The sequence below is a fragment of the Carcharodon carcharias genome, chromosome 15, assembly GCF_017639515.1.
Source record: "Carcharodon carcharias isolate sCarCar2 chromosome 15, sCarCar2.pri, whole genome shotgun sequence".
NCBI lineage: Eukaryota > Metazoa > Chordata > Chondrichthyes > Lamniformes > Lamnidae > Carcharodon > Carcharodon carcharias.
Window position 1 is genome coordinate 69,982,553 of NC_054481.1, and position 17,053 is coordinate 69,999,605.

General features: G+C 41.6%; 1 protein-coding gene across 1 annotated transcript in view; it reads right to left on the reverse strand.

The window, feature by feature from the left end:
- LOC121287955 overlaps nucleotides 1-17,053 on the reverse strand; it is a 387,185-nt gene that overhangs the window by 62,058 nt on the left and 308,074 nt on the right. The window contains exons 62-63 of the mRNA XM_041206118.1: nucleotides 14,843-15,042; nucleotides 11,387-11,479 (exon numbers count right to left, since the gene is read on the reverse strand). Coding sequence (XP_041062052.1) covers nucleotides 11,387-11,479; nucleotides 14,843-15,042 — 293 coding nt within the window. The remainder of the gene's footprint in view (nucleotides 1-11,386; nucleotides 11,480-14,842; nucleotides 15,043-17,053) is intronic.

The following is a 17,053-nucleotide window of genomic DNA, read 5'->3' on the forward strand; positions in this document are numbered from 1 at the left end:
TCTCCATCAATTCCCCCCACTCCTGTTGCTGCCACCACCACCATTGGCAGCTGTAAGTACATCACCACACTCCAGTCCTCCGCGCACCCCACATGCATCTGCACACACCTGGGTACCTTCCACCAGATAAACCCACCAACAGACACTCCCCTTAAAATGACAGGCAAAAAGTTAGTGTTCTTATTATAGAAGATTATATACGAAAATATATAATTATGTGCAGTCAGCAGGGCTGAGTAGTCTAGGTGCTACTTTCAGATCAGTGTTTCACGTAGAACTGTGGGTTCAAATCCCACTGCTGACATGAAATTAGTGGCTGATTGTTCATTTCTATTTGACAATACTGCAGACAGAAATCTTCAAATTAGAAGTAAGTTGGACTGCGTGTGCTGAATTCTGGTCACCTTTCCATCAGCCCATTTCAATATTATAAATGAAAATAAGCCAACGGCAGACATGTTGAATCATTACTTTGTGTCAGTATTTAGAGTACAACATGCCAGACGTCCCAAGCGACTAATATTAAAGTATGCACAGAGTCACCAAAATTAACATTTGCAAAATAACAGGAATGAAGAAAATAATGCCATTAAAGAGTGACAAAGCCCCAGGGTAAGGTGGTTTTGTAGAAACTTGCTCTGTGAGGTTTCTTAGTCAAACAGAACAAGAGCTTCCGTGGCTGCTTGTATCCAGCCAGCCCCTTGTACAGCCATTCTTTTCCTAGGAAACCCTTCTTTAGAATTTATTACCCCGTGCTAGCCACACATTGGTTGAATAAATCATGGGAGCCCCCTACACAGTTGAACTGATCTTAAAATTCAGTCATCACAGGTCTCTATCAATTTTTTTTCTTTCATGGGATGCATTGCTCACAAGGCCAGCATTTGATGTCCATCCCTAGCTAGGACTTTTGAGAGGGCAATTAAGAGTCAACCACATTGCTGTGGGTCTGGAGTCACAAGTAAGCAAGATCAGGTAAGCATTGGCAGATCTCCTTCCCTAAAAGATACGTTTTTCCAACAATTGATGATAGTTTCATGGTCACCATCACTGAGATTAGCTTTATATTCCAGATTTATTAACAGAATTCAATTACACCAGCTGCCATGGTGGGATTTGAGCCCTTGTCCCCAAAGCATTAGCCTGGGCCTCTGGATTACTAGTCCAGTGACATTACCACTACACCACCATCTCCTCATCCCAGTGTTTCAAAGGAAGTAAGAAATAATATCAATAATTCCCTAATTATAGTCTTCCACAGTTCTCTCAAATCAGGAACCATTCCTTTAGATTAGAAAATTGCACAGGCCACTCCACAATTTAAAAAGGTGAGAGAGGGAAATCAGGGAATTATAGATGAGCTAGCCTAACATCTGTGGCCAAAGTTTCATCCACAGTTCAGGGACTAAGAGTCAGGCCATTTCCCAATGTCACGGTCCCGACTTCTAAAAGTCAGCTCTCACAACTGGTATTTCGCTCTCCGGGTGTTGAATGCAGGCTGAAGCAAGTTTGTCTTGATGGCCTCATTATGAATGAATGGCCGAGCTCCAAGAATGACTAATGGACTCAGCTTAACAGTGGGTTTTTAACACAGATCCGTGCCAGCTTTGTTTGACTGACTGCTTTATGAGGATAATGAAGTTATTCTTTGATGTGGTTTCTCAATGCCTGTTTATTTGTACAGGATTAAGAGGAGTTAAGAGGATTAAATTTTTTGTCATTAATACTATGAATGATTGTGCTCAGAGAACCATGGAATTCCTATGGCGCAGGAGGAGGCCATTCAGCCCATTCGTGTCTGCACCAGCTCTCCGAATGAGCATTATGACTTAGTGCCACTCTCCCGCCTTTTCCCCATACCCTTATACATTGATTATTTAAGTAGAAACATCTAATGTCCTCTTCAATGCCTCAATTGAACCTGCCTCCAGCACACTTTCCAGGCAGTGCATTCTAGACTCGAACCACTCGCCGAGTGAAAACATTTTTTTCTCCTCACATTTGCTTCTTTTGCAAATCACTTTAAATCTGTGCCCTCTCATTCTCAATCCTTTTATGAGCGGGACCAGTTTCCCACTATCTACTCCATCCAGCCCCCTTCATAATTTTGAAAACCTCAATCAAATCTTCTCCTCTCCTCTCCAAGGAAAACAGTCGCCAACCTCTCCAATCTCTTCATTACTCAAGTTTTTCATTCCTGGAACCATTCTTGTAAACCTCTTCTGCACTCTCTCCAATACGTTCACATCTTTCCTCTAGTGTGGCGCTCAGAACTGTACACAATACTACAGCTGAGGTCTAACTAGTGTCTTATATAAACTCAGCATAACCTCCCTGTTCTTGTACTCTATGCTCCTATTAATAAAGCCCAGGATACCGTACGCATTATTAACTGTTCTCTCCACCTGTCCTTCCACCTTCAATGATCTATGCACATATATACCCAGGTCCCTTTGCTCTTGTAGCCTCTTAATAATTGTACCCCTTATTTTATATTGTCTGTCCATGTTCTTCCTACCAAGATGCATCACCTCACACTTCTCCATGTTGAACTTCATCAGCCAGCTATCTGCCCACTTCACTAACTTGCCTGTGTCCTTTTAAAGTTCTATACTGCCCTCCTCACAGTTTACAATGCTTCTAGGTTTTGTATCATCTGCAAACTTTGAAATTGTCTCCTGAACACCAAGATCTAGATCATTAAAATATATATCAAGAAAACCAAGGGTCCCAATACCCCGGGGAACTCCACTACAAACCTTCCTCCAGCTTTAAAAATATCCATTGATCATTACCCTCTGTTTTCTACTACTCAGCCTATTTTGTATCCATGTTGCTAGTGTCCCTTTTATTACGTGAGCTATAACTTTTCCCAAGTCTGTTGTGTGGCACTGTATTGAATGCCTTTTGAAAGTCCATGTACAGCACATCAACAGCATTACTCTTATTAACCCTCTCTGTTACCTCTTCAAAAAACTCCAGCAAGTTAGTTAAACACAATCTCCCATTTAGAAATCCATGCTGGCTCTTCCTAATCAACCCACATTTTTCCATGTGACTATTAATTCAATTACTAATAATTGTTTCTAGAAGCTTCCCCACCACTGAAGTTAAACTGACTGGTCTGTAATTGCTGAGCTTAACCTTACAACCTTTTTTGAACAAGTACATGATATTTGCAATTCTCCAGTCCTCTGGCACCTCCCCTGAGTCTAGGGAAGACTGAAAGATTATGGCCAGTGCCCCTGCAATTTCCACTCTTACTTCCTTCAATATCCTTGGATGCATTTCATCCGGTTCCTGGTGTCTTGTCAACTTTAAGTACCGACAGTTTATCCAACACTTCCTCCTTATCAATTTTGAGCACTTTGAGTGACAGAGTTTCCTCCTCTGTCACCGTGGCCATGGTAGCATCTGCTTCCTTAGTAAAGACAGATGCAAAATGTTCATTTAACACCTCAGCCATGCCCCCTGCCTCCATGTGTAAATCCCCTTTCTTGGCTGCTAACCGGCCTTACTCCTCTTTTTGTGACTCTGTTACTATTTGTGTGCTGATAGAAGACTTTGGGATTCCCTTTTATGTTGGCTGCCAGTCTTTTCTCATGTTCCCTCTTTGCTTCTCTTATTTGCTTCTTATTTGCCTTTGAACCTTCTGTATTCTGCCTGGTTCTCAATTGTATTCTCTACCTGACACTTGACATAAGCACAATTTTTCTTCTTTATCTTAATTTCCTTCTCCTTTTTTATCCAGGGAGCTCTGGATGTGTTTGCCCTAACTTTCTCTTTTGAGGGAATGTAGCTTGACTGTGCCTGAACCAATTCTTCTTTGAAGGCAGCCCATTGTTCAGCTACAGCTTTTCCCACAAACCTTTGGTTCCAGTCTATCCAGCCCAGCTCCATTCTTGTCCCATTGAAGTTGGCTCTCCTCTAGTTAATTATTCTTACTCTGGATTGCACATTGCCGTTTTCTACCATCGTCCTAAACCTTGCGATACAATGATCACTGTTTCCTAAATGTTGCCCCATTGACACTTGATCTACTTGGCCCATCTCATTTCCAAGAACCAAGTCCAACAGTGCGTCTTTTCTTGTTGGATTGGACCTATACTGCCGTAGAAAATTCTCCTGAACATAATCTCAGATCTCTTGCACCTCTCCGCCCTTTTCGCTACCACTGTCCCAGTCTACATTCGGGTAATTAAAGTCCCCATTATAACCACTCTACAATGCCTGCATCTCTCTGTAATTTCCCTGCAGATTTGTTGTTCTATGTCCTTCTCACTATTTGGTGGTCTATCGACTACACCAAGCAATGTAATTGCACTCTTTTTGTTCCTTAGCTCTAGCCAAATTGATTCTATCCATGAACCCTCTTTCTCCAGCACTGTAATGCTCTCCTTAACCAACACAGCCACCTCTCCTCCTTTTCTTCCTTTCCTATCTTTCCTGAGCACCTTGTATCCAGGAATTTTTAACACTCAGTCTTGGCCTTCCTTGAGTCAGATCTCTGTTATCACCACACCACCATAATTCTGCACGGCAATCTGTTCCTGTAACTCCCCAGTCTTATTTACTATACTCTGTGCATTCACATACATGCAGTATAACCCTGATTTAGACTTCATTACTTTCTTCCTTACTCCAATGCCGCCTATTAACTTACTATTCTCTATTCTAGTGCTGTCTCTCCTGGTATTTTGTACACCTTGGCTTTACTCTTTAATATTCTCTCCTGGTTCCCACATCGCCGCTGAGTTAGTTTAAAGTCCTCCCAACAGCACTAGCAAAACGTCCCACAAGGAACTCAGTCCCGGCTCTGTTCAGGTGCAACCCGTCCGGCTTATTCAGGCACCATCTTCCTCAGAGCCAGTCCCAGTGTCCTGGGAATCTAATGCCCTTCCGCCTGCACTATCTTTCCAGCTACACATTCATCTGCCTTATCCTCTTATTTCTGTACTCACTTGCATTTGGTACTCTTTTTCAGCTCCTGCTTGCTAATTTTCTACCTAGCTCTCTAAATTCTGTCTGCAGGACCACATCCCCTTTCCTGTCTAAGTCATTGGTACCAATGTGGACCAGGACCTCTGGCTGTTCAGCCTCACCCAGAAGAATGTCCTACAGCCGCTGACTGACATCCTTGACCCTGGTACCAGGGAGGCAACATACCTGGAGTCACGTCTATGGCCACAGAAAAACCTGTCTGTTCCCCTAACTAATGAATCCCCTATCACTATTGCTCTTCCTTTCTTCCTCTCCTCCTGTACAGCCAAGCCACCGTAGTGCCACAAACTTGGCTCTCACTGCACTCCTCTGAAGAACCAGCGCCCTCACCAGTTTACAGAATGAAAAACCGATTTGTGATCGGGATCCTAGGGGACTCATGCACTACTAGCCTAGTTCTCTTGGATAACCTGGTGGTCACCCATTCCCTTTCTGCCTCCAGGCTCCTAGGCTGTGATGTGACCACCTCTCTGAACATGTTATCCACGTAGTTCTCAGCCTCGTGGATGTGCCTCGGTGACTCCAGCTGTTGCTTGGGCTCTAAAACCAGAAGCTCGAGGTTCTGCAGCTGGCAGCAGTTCCTGCATATGTGATTGTCGAGGACACAGGGAGGGTCCGTGACTTCCCACATATTACAGGACACACATTCCACTCAACCCAGCTGCACTGTTGGACTTGGTTCTTGGAAATGAGGTGGGCCAAGTAGATCAAGTGTCAATGGGGGAACATTTAGGAGACAGTGATCATTGTATCGTAAGGTTTAGGGTGACGGTAGAAAATGGCAATGTGCAATCCAGAGTAAGAATAATTAACTAGGGGAGAGCCAACTTCAATGGGGCAAGAATGGAGCTGGGCTGGATAGACTGGAACCAAAGGTTAGTGGGAAAAGCCGTAGCTGAACAATGGGCTGCCTTCAAAGAAGAATTGGTTTGGGCATGTCTTAAGTTTATTCTACTTTGGTTTATTTGTATTACTTTATTATACTGGCCTTGACTTTCCCTTATTCCTGGTGTTTCTCACTTTAATACAACTATTGTTGCTTCTTTAAAAATAATACCTTTTTCTAATTTACTGCAGCGTAAAAACATTCCCTAACAGCTGTTTCTTACCAACCAATGAACTTACCATTTTCTTGTGATGCCACTAATAGTTTTTTCTCACGCTCCTTTCGAACTGTGTGGGCCGGTTCCAAGCAGCTGACTGGTGTGCCTCTCCAACTCCCAGGTAAGTGTTTGAATGATACATTTATAAAGTTGTAAATTGAGCAGTTTTTTCCCAAAGGATATTTTTGACTTGTGTTTGCTTAGTTTGTCAGCTTCAGGAGCATTTCAAAGACTTACCAAAAGTTCTGTACACAATGGAAATTGGAAGAGTATATATATATATATATATATATATATATATATATGGAGGATACATTACTGGAAGGGGCATGGAGGTGATATGAGGGGGCATGGAGGCGATATGAGGGGGCATGGAAGAGGCTTGGGGGTATAAAGACTATAAGACATAAGAGCAGAATTAGGCCATTCGGCCCAGTGAGTCTGCTCCGCCATTCAATGAGATCATGGCTGATCTGATAATCCTCAACTCCACTTTTCTGTCTTTTTCTCATAACTCTTGATTCCCATACTGATTAAAAATCTATCTCAGCCTTGAAAATACTTAATGACCCAACCTGAACAGCCCTCTGTGGTAAAGAATTCCAGAAATTCGTTACCCTCAGAGAAGAAATTCCTCCTCATCTCTGTCTTAAATGAGTGATCCCTTACTCTGAGATTATGCCCTCTGGTCTAGGCTCTCCCACAAAGGGAAATAACCTCTCAGCATCTACTCTTTCAAGCCCCCTAAGAATCTTTCAATAAGGTCTCCTCTCATTCTTCTAAATTTCAATGATTACAGCCCCAACCTACTCAATCTCTGCTCAAAACAAAATCCCTCCAGACCTGGAATCAACCTAATGAAGTTTCTCTGGTATGAGGGGGCACTGGCAAGACCCTCTAAACTTACCTGTCAAAAAGGTTCCTGACTCCACAGCAAGTTCCCCTCAAGGTTCACAAACTGACTTACCTGGTGGGGTTCCCACAGCCTTCAACAAACCACCTGCCTACAGGAAAATACCATAAGAAATGAAATTTGATTTTCCATCAGGGATTTAAATTGAGAACAGACATCACTCTAAGTGAGCTGTCATGATTCTCGAAACAATGAAAATGGCAGGTGTCAGAAATTGTGGAGGAAATTCAAAATTGTGACCAGGATGCCTCCGCTTTGGCCCTCCCAACTCAGCTTTGCTCCAAGCTGGGAGGCCGAAATTCAGCCCCTGGTGTTGGGAAATTACTAAAGTGTATAAGTAGAATGTCAGAACATGTTGAAAATTTTCAGATAATCAGAGAGAGCCAACATTAATTTGTAATGGGTAGCCCCCACCTAACAGAGCTGATGTTATTTATATGGACTTCCAGTAAGCATTTGACTAAGTCCCTCTGTCACAACGACAGGACACTGTGACTGAGTGAGATCTACCTGCAACTTCACCAGCTAACCACAGACATTTTGAACAGTTTAAAGAACTGTTTTTAAAAAAAATACTGACCAAAAATGGCTGCCACAAGTCAACTGATGTCTGATATATAAGTTGACCACTTTTCTGGAAAACTTCTACATGAATTTCACTGCAGGCCTGTTGCTTGGAATTTTGCACCTGGGAGGTGTCAAGGTCTGCTTCAAACAGGGACTCTCTTGAAAGGAAAGCATTAAAGGAAGGTTTGTAGTGGAGTTCCCCAGGGGTTGGTTTTGGGACCTTTGCTTTTCCTGATATAAATTAATGGTCTAGAACTTGGGGTGCAGGGGACAATTTAAAAGTTTGTGGATGATACAAAACTTGGAAGCAAGGAGGCAGTGTAGAACTTTGAAGGGCATAGACAAGTTGGTTGTGATGAAGTTCAATGTAGAGAAGTGCGAGGTGATTCACTTTGGTAGGAAGAACATGGAGAGACAATATAAAATAAGCGGAACAACTCTAAAGGGTGTGCAGGAGCAGAGGGACCTCATTGTACATGTGCATAAGTTATTAAAGGTGGCAGGACAGGTGCAGAGAGCAGTTAAAGCACACAGTATTCAAGGCTTTATTAATAGGGGCATAGAGTACAAGAACAGAGGGGTTATGCTGAACTTATATAGGACACTAGTTAGACCTCGCTGGAGTATTGTATACAGTTCTGTGCACCACATTTTAGAAAGGATGTGAACACATTGGAGAGAGTGCAGAAGAGATTTACAAAAATGTTTCCAGGGATGAGAAACATCAGTTATGCAGCTAGATTGGACAAGTTGGCCCTGTTCTTCTTGGAGAGGAGAAGTCCAAGAGGAGATTTGTTAGAGATATTCAAAATCATGAAGGGGCAGGACAGAGTAGATAGGGAGAAACTGTTCCCACTCTAAAAGGATCAAAAACGAGAGGGCACAGATTTAAAGTGTTTTGCAAAAGAAGCAAATGCAATGTAAGAAAAAACTTCTTCACACAGCAATTGGTTTGGGTCTGGAATGCACTGTCTGGAAGTGTGGTGGAGGCATGTTCAAATGCGGCATTCAAGACAGCATTAGATGATTATTTAAATAGAAACAATGTGCAGGGTTACGGGGAAAATGCAGGAGTTTGGCACTGAGTCATAATGCTGATTTGGAGAGCTGGTGCAGACATGATGGGCTGATTGGTCTCCATCTGCACCGTAACAATTCTGTGATTAAAAATGCAAAAGGCTGGACTTTGATCAGCTGTAGTTCTATCAAGATGATGGGACCTGCTAACCAGCCAGATATTTATCAGACATTCAAAATCTCCTCTGGAGGATGAAATAACCTCGTCCCCTTTGGATTTCTACCTTAACATGTGTTAAAGATTTTGGAGATCAACAAATGGGATTACTTGGTCTGCAATAATGACCTAATTCCTTACTGGGAATATACAGACAGGAGTTTTAGAAACTGGTTCTGCCAAGTAGAATCAGGAAGGAGGGGAAGAAAGAGACGTTACAGTCATCTAAAAAGATGGCTGGAAAAGGGCAGTAAAGATGGCTCTCTCTCTCTGAAGCTAAAAGAGTATCTTCAACAAAGTGTAGACCTGAACCAAGTCAACTCCAGAATTCTACAGGAAACCAACTAACTTCAATGGCCACAACATTCAACAATCTATGCCTCAAAGACAAGCAAAGGACTTAATCATTATATTCTTTTAACTTCTAATCTTTCTTTTAACTTTTTTGACTTTCTCACTTCTGATATCTTTGTGTGTGTGTGTGTGTGCGTGCTTGTGTGTGTGTGTATGTGTGCGCGCGTGTCGTCACGTCTTTTATTATTTTTTTCTTGGGTTTAGTAACTACTCGTTCTTTGACTCAAGAAAACCTGGTTTGATTGACTCCTTATTAAAAGAAACATTTGGATTGGAAAAGGCATTTACAAATTCTAGAAAAACCTTTGTTGCGACCAACCAAGGGGGCTGAACAGAAGGGGAGCAAGCTCACTCCTTCTCATCCGGTCGTAACACCTCATAACAGACTGCTAGCTAATGTTGAAGCTGATGGAATAGTGGGAAAATGATTGACCTGGTTAGGAAATTGGCTGAGTGACAGGAAACAAAGAGTAGAGATAATGAACAAATACTCTAATTGACAGAATGTAACTAGTCGTGTCCCACAGGATCTCTGTTGGGGCCTCAACTATTGTATTAATCAATGGCTTAGATGATGGAATAGACAGCCACATTCCCAAGTTTGCCAGTGACAGTAAGATAGGATGCACTGTAAACCATTAAATGGTAGCATAGGATTGCATGGAGATTTTGACAGAGTAAGTGAATGGGCAAGAAGGATAGAGTACTTCCTAACTGGTGAAATGTTATAACAGTGAAGGGCTGAAGAGACTTGGGGGTCAAGGTACATTGATCATTAGTGTCCTGGACAGGTACAGAAAAAACTCAAAAAGGCTAACGAATACTGGCCATTACATCTAGGGGACTATAATACGAAGAAGTAGAAGTTATGCTACAACTATACAAAGCCTTGGTTAGACCGCACCTGGAGTACAGCGAGCAGTTCTGGACACCACATCTTAGGAAGCATATATTGGCCTTGGAGGGAGTGCAGCGTAGATTTACCAGGATGATACCCGGACTCCAAGGGTTAAATTAAGAAGAGAATTATGAAGAAATTATGAGGGTTGTGTTCCCTGGAATTTAAAAAAGGTTAAGGGTGAATTGATTGAAGTTTTCCAACATGTTAAGAGTACCTGATAGGGTGGGTTGAGAGAAACTATGTCTACTGGTTTGGGAGTCCAGGACTCGGGGTTACACCTAAAAATTAGAGCCAGACACTTCGGGAATGAAATTAGGAAACACTTCTACACACAAAAGGTGATAGAAGTTTGGAAATCTCTTCCGCAAATGGCAATTGATGTGAGATCAATTGTTAATGTTAACACTGAGATTGATAGATTATTGTTATCCAAAGATATTAAGGGATACAAACACGTGAAATAGAAGTAGGCCATTCAGCCCCTCATGCTTGCTCTGCCATTCAAAAGATCACGGCTGATCTTATTTCAAATTCCCAACTACCCCCGATAACTTTTGATTCCCTTGCCTAATAAGGATCTATCTAATTCTGCCTTAAAAATATTCAATGGCCCCACCTCCATCCCCTTCTGAGGCAGAACATTCCAAAGTTGCACAACCCTCAGAGAAAAAAATTCTCCTCATCTCCGTCTTAAAAGGGTGATTCCTAATTTTAAAACATCGCCCCCTAGTTCTGAACTCGACCATAAGAGGAAAAATCCTTTCCACGTTCAACTTATTGAGACCATTCAAGATCTAACATACTTCAATCAAGTCACCCCTCACTCTTCTAAACTCCAGTGGAAACAAGCCCAGTCTGTCCAACATATCCTCAAAAGAATATCTGCTCATTCCTGGCATCAATCTAGTAAGCCTCCTCTGAACTGCCTCCAATGCACTTACATCCTTCCTTATATAAGGAGACCAAAGCTGCCTACAGTATTCGCAGTGTGGTCTCACCAATGCCCTGTATAATTGAAACATAACATCCTTACTTTTTTTCAATTCATCTGGTAATAAAGGATAGCATTAGCCTTCTTAATTACTTGCTGTACCTGCATACTAACTTTTTGTAACTCATGCACCACGACACCTAGATTCCTCTGCACCTTGGCAAAGATGGGTAGATGGAGTTAGATCACCCCTTGATCGTTGGTCAGAACACTCAAGGGGCTAAGTGGTCTACCTCTGTCCTTATATTCCTAGATTATAATTTTTCATAAGACTAGTAAAAGAAAATTGAAAATTCTAGAACTATGGGTGTGCGGTACTCACATTTTTCCTGAATTTCCAAACACGGAGATCAAAATCTTTGAGCTTTTTCAGCAACTGGTTCTTAAACTGCAAAACAATTTCTGAAAGTTTGGCCTAAAAACAAAAGAAAAAAACAACTCAATTGGTTATAAGGAACTAGATTTAAAATGCATTGAATAGAGGACTTCTCAACAACTTCAAATCCTTAAGATTCTCATCAGCAGCGTAAAATTCAGAGAGAATTGGAAAATACTGCAGCAAATGATATAATAATGCAAAAGCTGAAAGTCCAATTAAAATCAGCATCAAACAACAGGTTCTCCTGTGTCTTAGTAAAAACAATCCCTCAGTATTGGAAGATGCTTCCTGCCGGCAAACCATGTTCCCTTGTCACAGAGCTGGAAAAATAACCATCTGTACAATATCCAATGATGAAACACTATGAACGATAACTGCAAAATTACACTACTACAGAGTCCTTTATTGAATGTGCTAACCTCAGTTCACTGGAACAATTCAGATATAGTTAATTAATATTAATTAATCTGACTTTCGGCCTCTATGTAAGTCCCTAACATGCTCCTCTAGTCTTTTCCAGCTTTCAAATCTCATCATTGCAGCTCAAATAATAACAGATCTCCAAATGCTGTTGACACGTGAAGGACAGAAGAAGCAGTGAAGGCATAATGATAAGATAGCGGTCCATTGAATTCAATGTCGCTAAGTGTGAGGCTTAAACAAATGGTAATAATTATACTTCGCATGTGGGGAGATTGGGTGAAAAGCAGATGGATTTGGAGGTTCAGTTTCAGAAGCAGCAGTTTAAGTGGCAAGGAATGTAGAATATAAAAGTCAAAATGCAATGATGAATATGAATATTACATTTGGAATACTGAATGGAGTTTAAGGTGCCAAACAATAGGAAAAATGTTGCTGAGAAAAGAGACTGTCTAAGCTTTTCATCTTGCACTCATCGGGACACTCACAAGAATAACAATATAAGGGAGAAACCAACAAATTTATACTGTACGTGAAGAGAAACAGTACAAATTGCTGTTTTCATCTTATATTGGTATTCTTGCAAGTGGCCTGATGAATGCAAGACTAAAAGCTTAGACAGTCTCTTTGTTCAACAATACTCAATTTCTGTACAACCAAATGACTAAATTGGAAGAATGTTGAGGCAATATAGAGCTTAGAGTACAGAGTCAATAGAATGTCACCTGATATGAAAAAATGCAAATACAAAGAAATACATGGGCAGTTGGGTTATTTTTGTTAAAAGAGATGTGATTTGACTTGGTGACAGGAAAGATAGTAACAGACTGATTCTAGTGATTGTGGGGTCCAGAGAAAGGGTGAACAGATATAAGATTAAATGTTAGACTTAAAACAAAGAACAGAAGAAACATTTTTGCACAAAGGGCTGTGAGACTGGGAAACATCCTGCCAGAGATGGTGATTGAGGTAGAGATTATGGGCCAGGTTTTCACTACTGAAGCAGGTAGCTCAAGTCAGGAAATTTCCTGACCCTGCAGATCTGTCTCCATGCAAACGATCCCGGCAAGGATGGTTTTCACCAGGTGGGGTAGGGATGAATCAGGCCCTGCGGCGACAGAACCAGATCAAAGATGGCCACAGATGCGGGTGAGTGCCGAGGCGGTCTGGTTAGAAGGCCTGCCTTGCTTCTCTGAGACTTTGGGCTAGATGTAGAAAAGGCTGTTAGGCCTTCTAACCCTTACCCCCACCCACCCCACTTTCCCCTGACTCATACCCCTTCATGTGACCTCCAAGTCCCCTCTTATCTCAATGCCACCTACATGTCCCCTCGTACATCTCATGCCACCTCCATGACCCTTCATACCCTGATGCCACATCCTTTCCACCTCATACCCTGAAGCCATCTCCAACCCCGAAGCCATCTCCAACCCCCTCATGTCCCCATGCCACCTCCATTGCTGCTCACCCACTATCCAATATGGGCAGACATCAGGAGCCATGCGGAGATGCAAAAAGGACTAATAATCAGAGAGCCCTCACTCATACACAATTGATACCGAAAGAGCTCTCATTCATGAAACCCATTCAAAAAATTTTAAATCCCCTCAAGTGGTCAGTCTGATGTAAAAACAAAAACTTATATTCACTAACCATATTAAAGGCAGCTAATCCTTTAATAGCCTCTTAAAACTGTCAAAATGTGATCTCAGCAAGGGGCTGAGTTAAGAGGTTTTAGAGCTTTTGAAACATAGCCAAACATTCATAATGGGCTCAGCTGCAATAACAACCTTTAAGAAATGTCAACAATGAGGTCTATTGAGACTGTAGGAACAGATAGCTAATGGGTTTTTCCAAGCTACACCAGATGGCCTGTCAATCAATGCATTCCAGCGACACGTCTGTTCTTTTTACTCTAACTGAATGCCGAAGCCTGTTTTTTTTTCATTTTTGAATGGCTGAAGGTTTAAATCACTGCAGGCCATGACGCTTAAGCAGACCTTACCTGTTCTTCAAGAGCATTTACCTCCCCATAAATTTGTGCCTCCCACACTGTGCTAAGGCCCTTGGAGCAGAAAAATGGGGTCTGTTAGAACTCAGCACTAATTTTAAATGGCCTTACTGAGTTTGGGTTTCCAGCCTGTGCAATTGACACTCTGTCCCCTTTCTCCTACCAGGAAAAAATTGGATCTGCCAGAAATGGGGGTTGGACTTCCACAACTACATCTGGGTTGGGTCCATCATTTTTTTTAAAGGCCTCCGGAGTTCCCCGGACAATTTCCAACAAAGCAACATTTCCTTAGTATTGCACTGCAATTTCGGTCTAGATTATGTGTTCAAATCACACCTCTAGCTAGGTCCTTAGCTACCAGCTGAGCTAGACTAATATGGCCCAGCAGCTATATAGCTATGATAATATGTTAACATAACTCATTAAAACATACCAACCAGCTAGTCACTTACACAGAAACATAGAAACCTAATAGCACAGAAGAAAGCTATTCAGCTTATCATGCCAGTGCTGGCTCATTAAAAGAGTTAAACACCAGCTTTTCCCCCCAAAATCTTGTAAATTAGTTCCCCTTCAAGGGTATGTCCAAACTCCCTTTGAAAAGAAGTTCCTACGGAATCTGATTCCAACTTCCTTTCAGGTAGTGCACTTCATATGTCAACAACCCTCCTCTGGGTGAAGTGAAGACATTTCTCGTTTCGTCTCTAGGTCTTTGCCAATTATTTTAAATCTGTGACCACTTGTTAGTGGAAATAGTTTCTCCCCACTTAATCAAAACCCTTCTTCTATTTTGAATTCTTCTATTGGGTCTTCCCTTAACCTTTGCTGCTCTAAGGAAAACAATACTACCTTCTACAATCTCTCACATAACTGAACATCCTTGCTCCTGGTAAACCTCCTTTGAAAGAGTTAAAGTTGGAATCTATTAGCAATTATACATTTATTATTGAATGTTTAGCCAAAATTACCTCAGTTCTGGTAACGAGGTGCCCACAACCTTGTGCTGTTACCCTTAGTACACTCTGCATACTCTTGTTGACAACAGTCACCGCGACATGTCCAAGCTCTCCTTTTCTCGTCTGGTTCAGTGAGTGATACAGTTCTGCTTTTGCACTGCCTCTTCCATTGGAGCAAAAAGCCAATTCTACTCCCTCCTCGTCTGATCCACCTTTGACACAGACAAGCAATTAATATTTAATAATATCTTCTGTAACAAGTGGAAAGATATCAAAGATAATGGAACAACAAGATGCTGGAAAATTGTGAAACAAAATGCAGGAGTTTTTTAAAAAATCATTTGTTCTTGGGACGCGAGTGTCATTTTTATTGACAATCTGGTAGTTTTGTGATGATTATTAATGAAACTTTTATTCCAGATTTAGTAATTAATTGAATTCAAATTCATTTGCTGGGAATCATGGGGTTTTAACTCATGTCTTCAGAGGGTTAGTCCAGGCCTCTGGGTCACTAGTCCAGTCACATTACCACTATGGTAACATACCTCTAAACTAGCAATGAACTAGCTTAATAAATAACTAAAATCTAATGCAACTAAACTCATTTTGTACCCATCTTCTCAAACAGTTGGTGCTGGTGATGATTCTGCTATAACCATTCACACATCTTCCTGACACATCATCTTATGTAACCCATTGCCACTGCCTTTTGCTTTGTACCATCATCCCTTTGGTCATTTAATCTGTTTTACCTTCCACTCTATCACAGAGTTCCCCTTCTCTTCTTTCCCTCTCCACACCTTGCCACTTTTTCTTGGCTATGCTTCAAAAACTGTTATATCCACAACTCTCAATTCTAGTGAAAGGTCACTGACTTGAAATAGTAAGCCTGTTTCTTTCCACCGATGCTGCCTGAACATATTTCCAATATTTTATGTTTTTATTATTGAATAGTTTTGAGTTTCCCTTTGAAATCTGTTTATCTTGTTCGCCCTTCAAGATGATAATTAAACCCTAATTGGAAACTGCACCTTAAGTCATCAGGTCTGGAGCAGATTTTGGGCGTGATTTCCTCCATGACTACTTTTTGGACAAACAGTCATCACCAAGTAGAGCCAATGCTGATCTAATTTGCATTTGTGTTATGATGCGGTCAATGTTTCATGTGGCCATACTCCTCTCAATAGGCAACTCAATCTCTTGGAGGTGTTTGAATGTGAAGAGTTTCCAGTAGGATCTCAGAAGGGGTATTAGTTGTTGTGTTTAATTGTGTGCAGGTGGTGAGCATTAACTAGGGATTTGCTTTAGTCCCCTTCTGGGTGACTATTAGAAAAAAATAAATAGACAGACTAAAATTGTGGTTGTTGGGTTAGGAGGTGTATGCTTGTAATGTGTAAAGCTGTAAATAAATAGAAAGGTAAGTAAAGATTGGCTCCAGTTCTATCCTTCACCAAATGGCTTTCTGGATTAAAACATTAGTTTTTGGGGATTCAGACCCTGTGTGCGGGGCTTCAAGCCGCAAATTAAACTTGGGATCCATTAGCGGTCCATATTTACAAGTGTCTGCAAAAAGTGTCTTCCAAACTTCCATCCAACGTTCCCAGTCTGAAGACGCCTGTAATTTTCACTGAAAATGGCAGTCTCTTGTCTTGGGCTGCCCTAGTCTTTCTGGGTGGGAGCAGGAATTCAAGTATTCAGGCAGGCTGACACAGTAATGGTATTACAGGGGGGAACTAGGCAGGGGGTGTGTTTGAACTGGTTATCTGACCACAATTTACATATGTAAGCATTCTACCTGCTTTTTGTTAAAAAAAAAAGTTCTCTGGCTGCCTGGATAGAGGTCTCTCAAAAACCTGGAGTGGTCGACAACTTGGTCCACTTAACTGCCATTCTATTTTGGTCCTGTTCCCATTTTGTTAATAAGCTCAAACAAGGCAGCAGCACATTAAAGTCATCCTCTACAGTTATTATGCAGTAAAAGGACATAAACAGAGCATGTTGGTAACCTAGCTCTGAGCAACAAATCGGAGAAATATTCACTCATGAGGTTTGATTTTGACTTTTGGCCAGGTGTCAGGACCTGTAATGAAGTGGTAGCCGTCATTCTGAAGCCCAGCTTCATCCGAGCAAACGAGCTGCCAAATGGCCAATGCAGCTTGTCAGATAAAGGCTGTTCAATATTGGGCTGCTCAGGCCAACAACATGTCGCAATTGTTCCTGCTC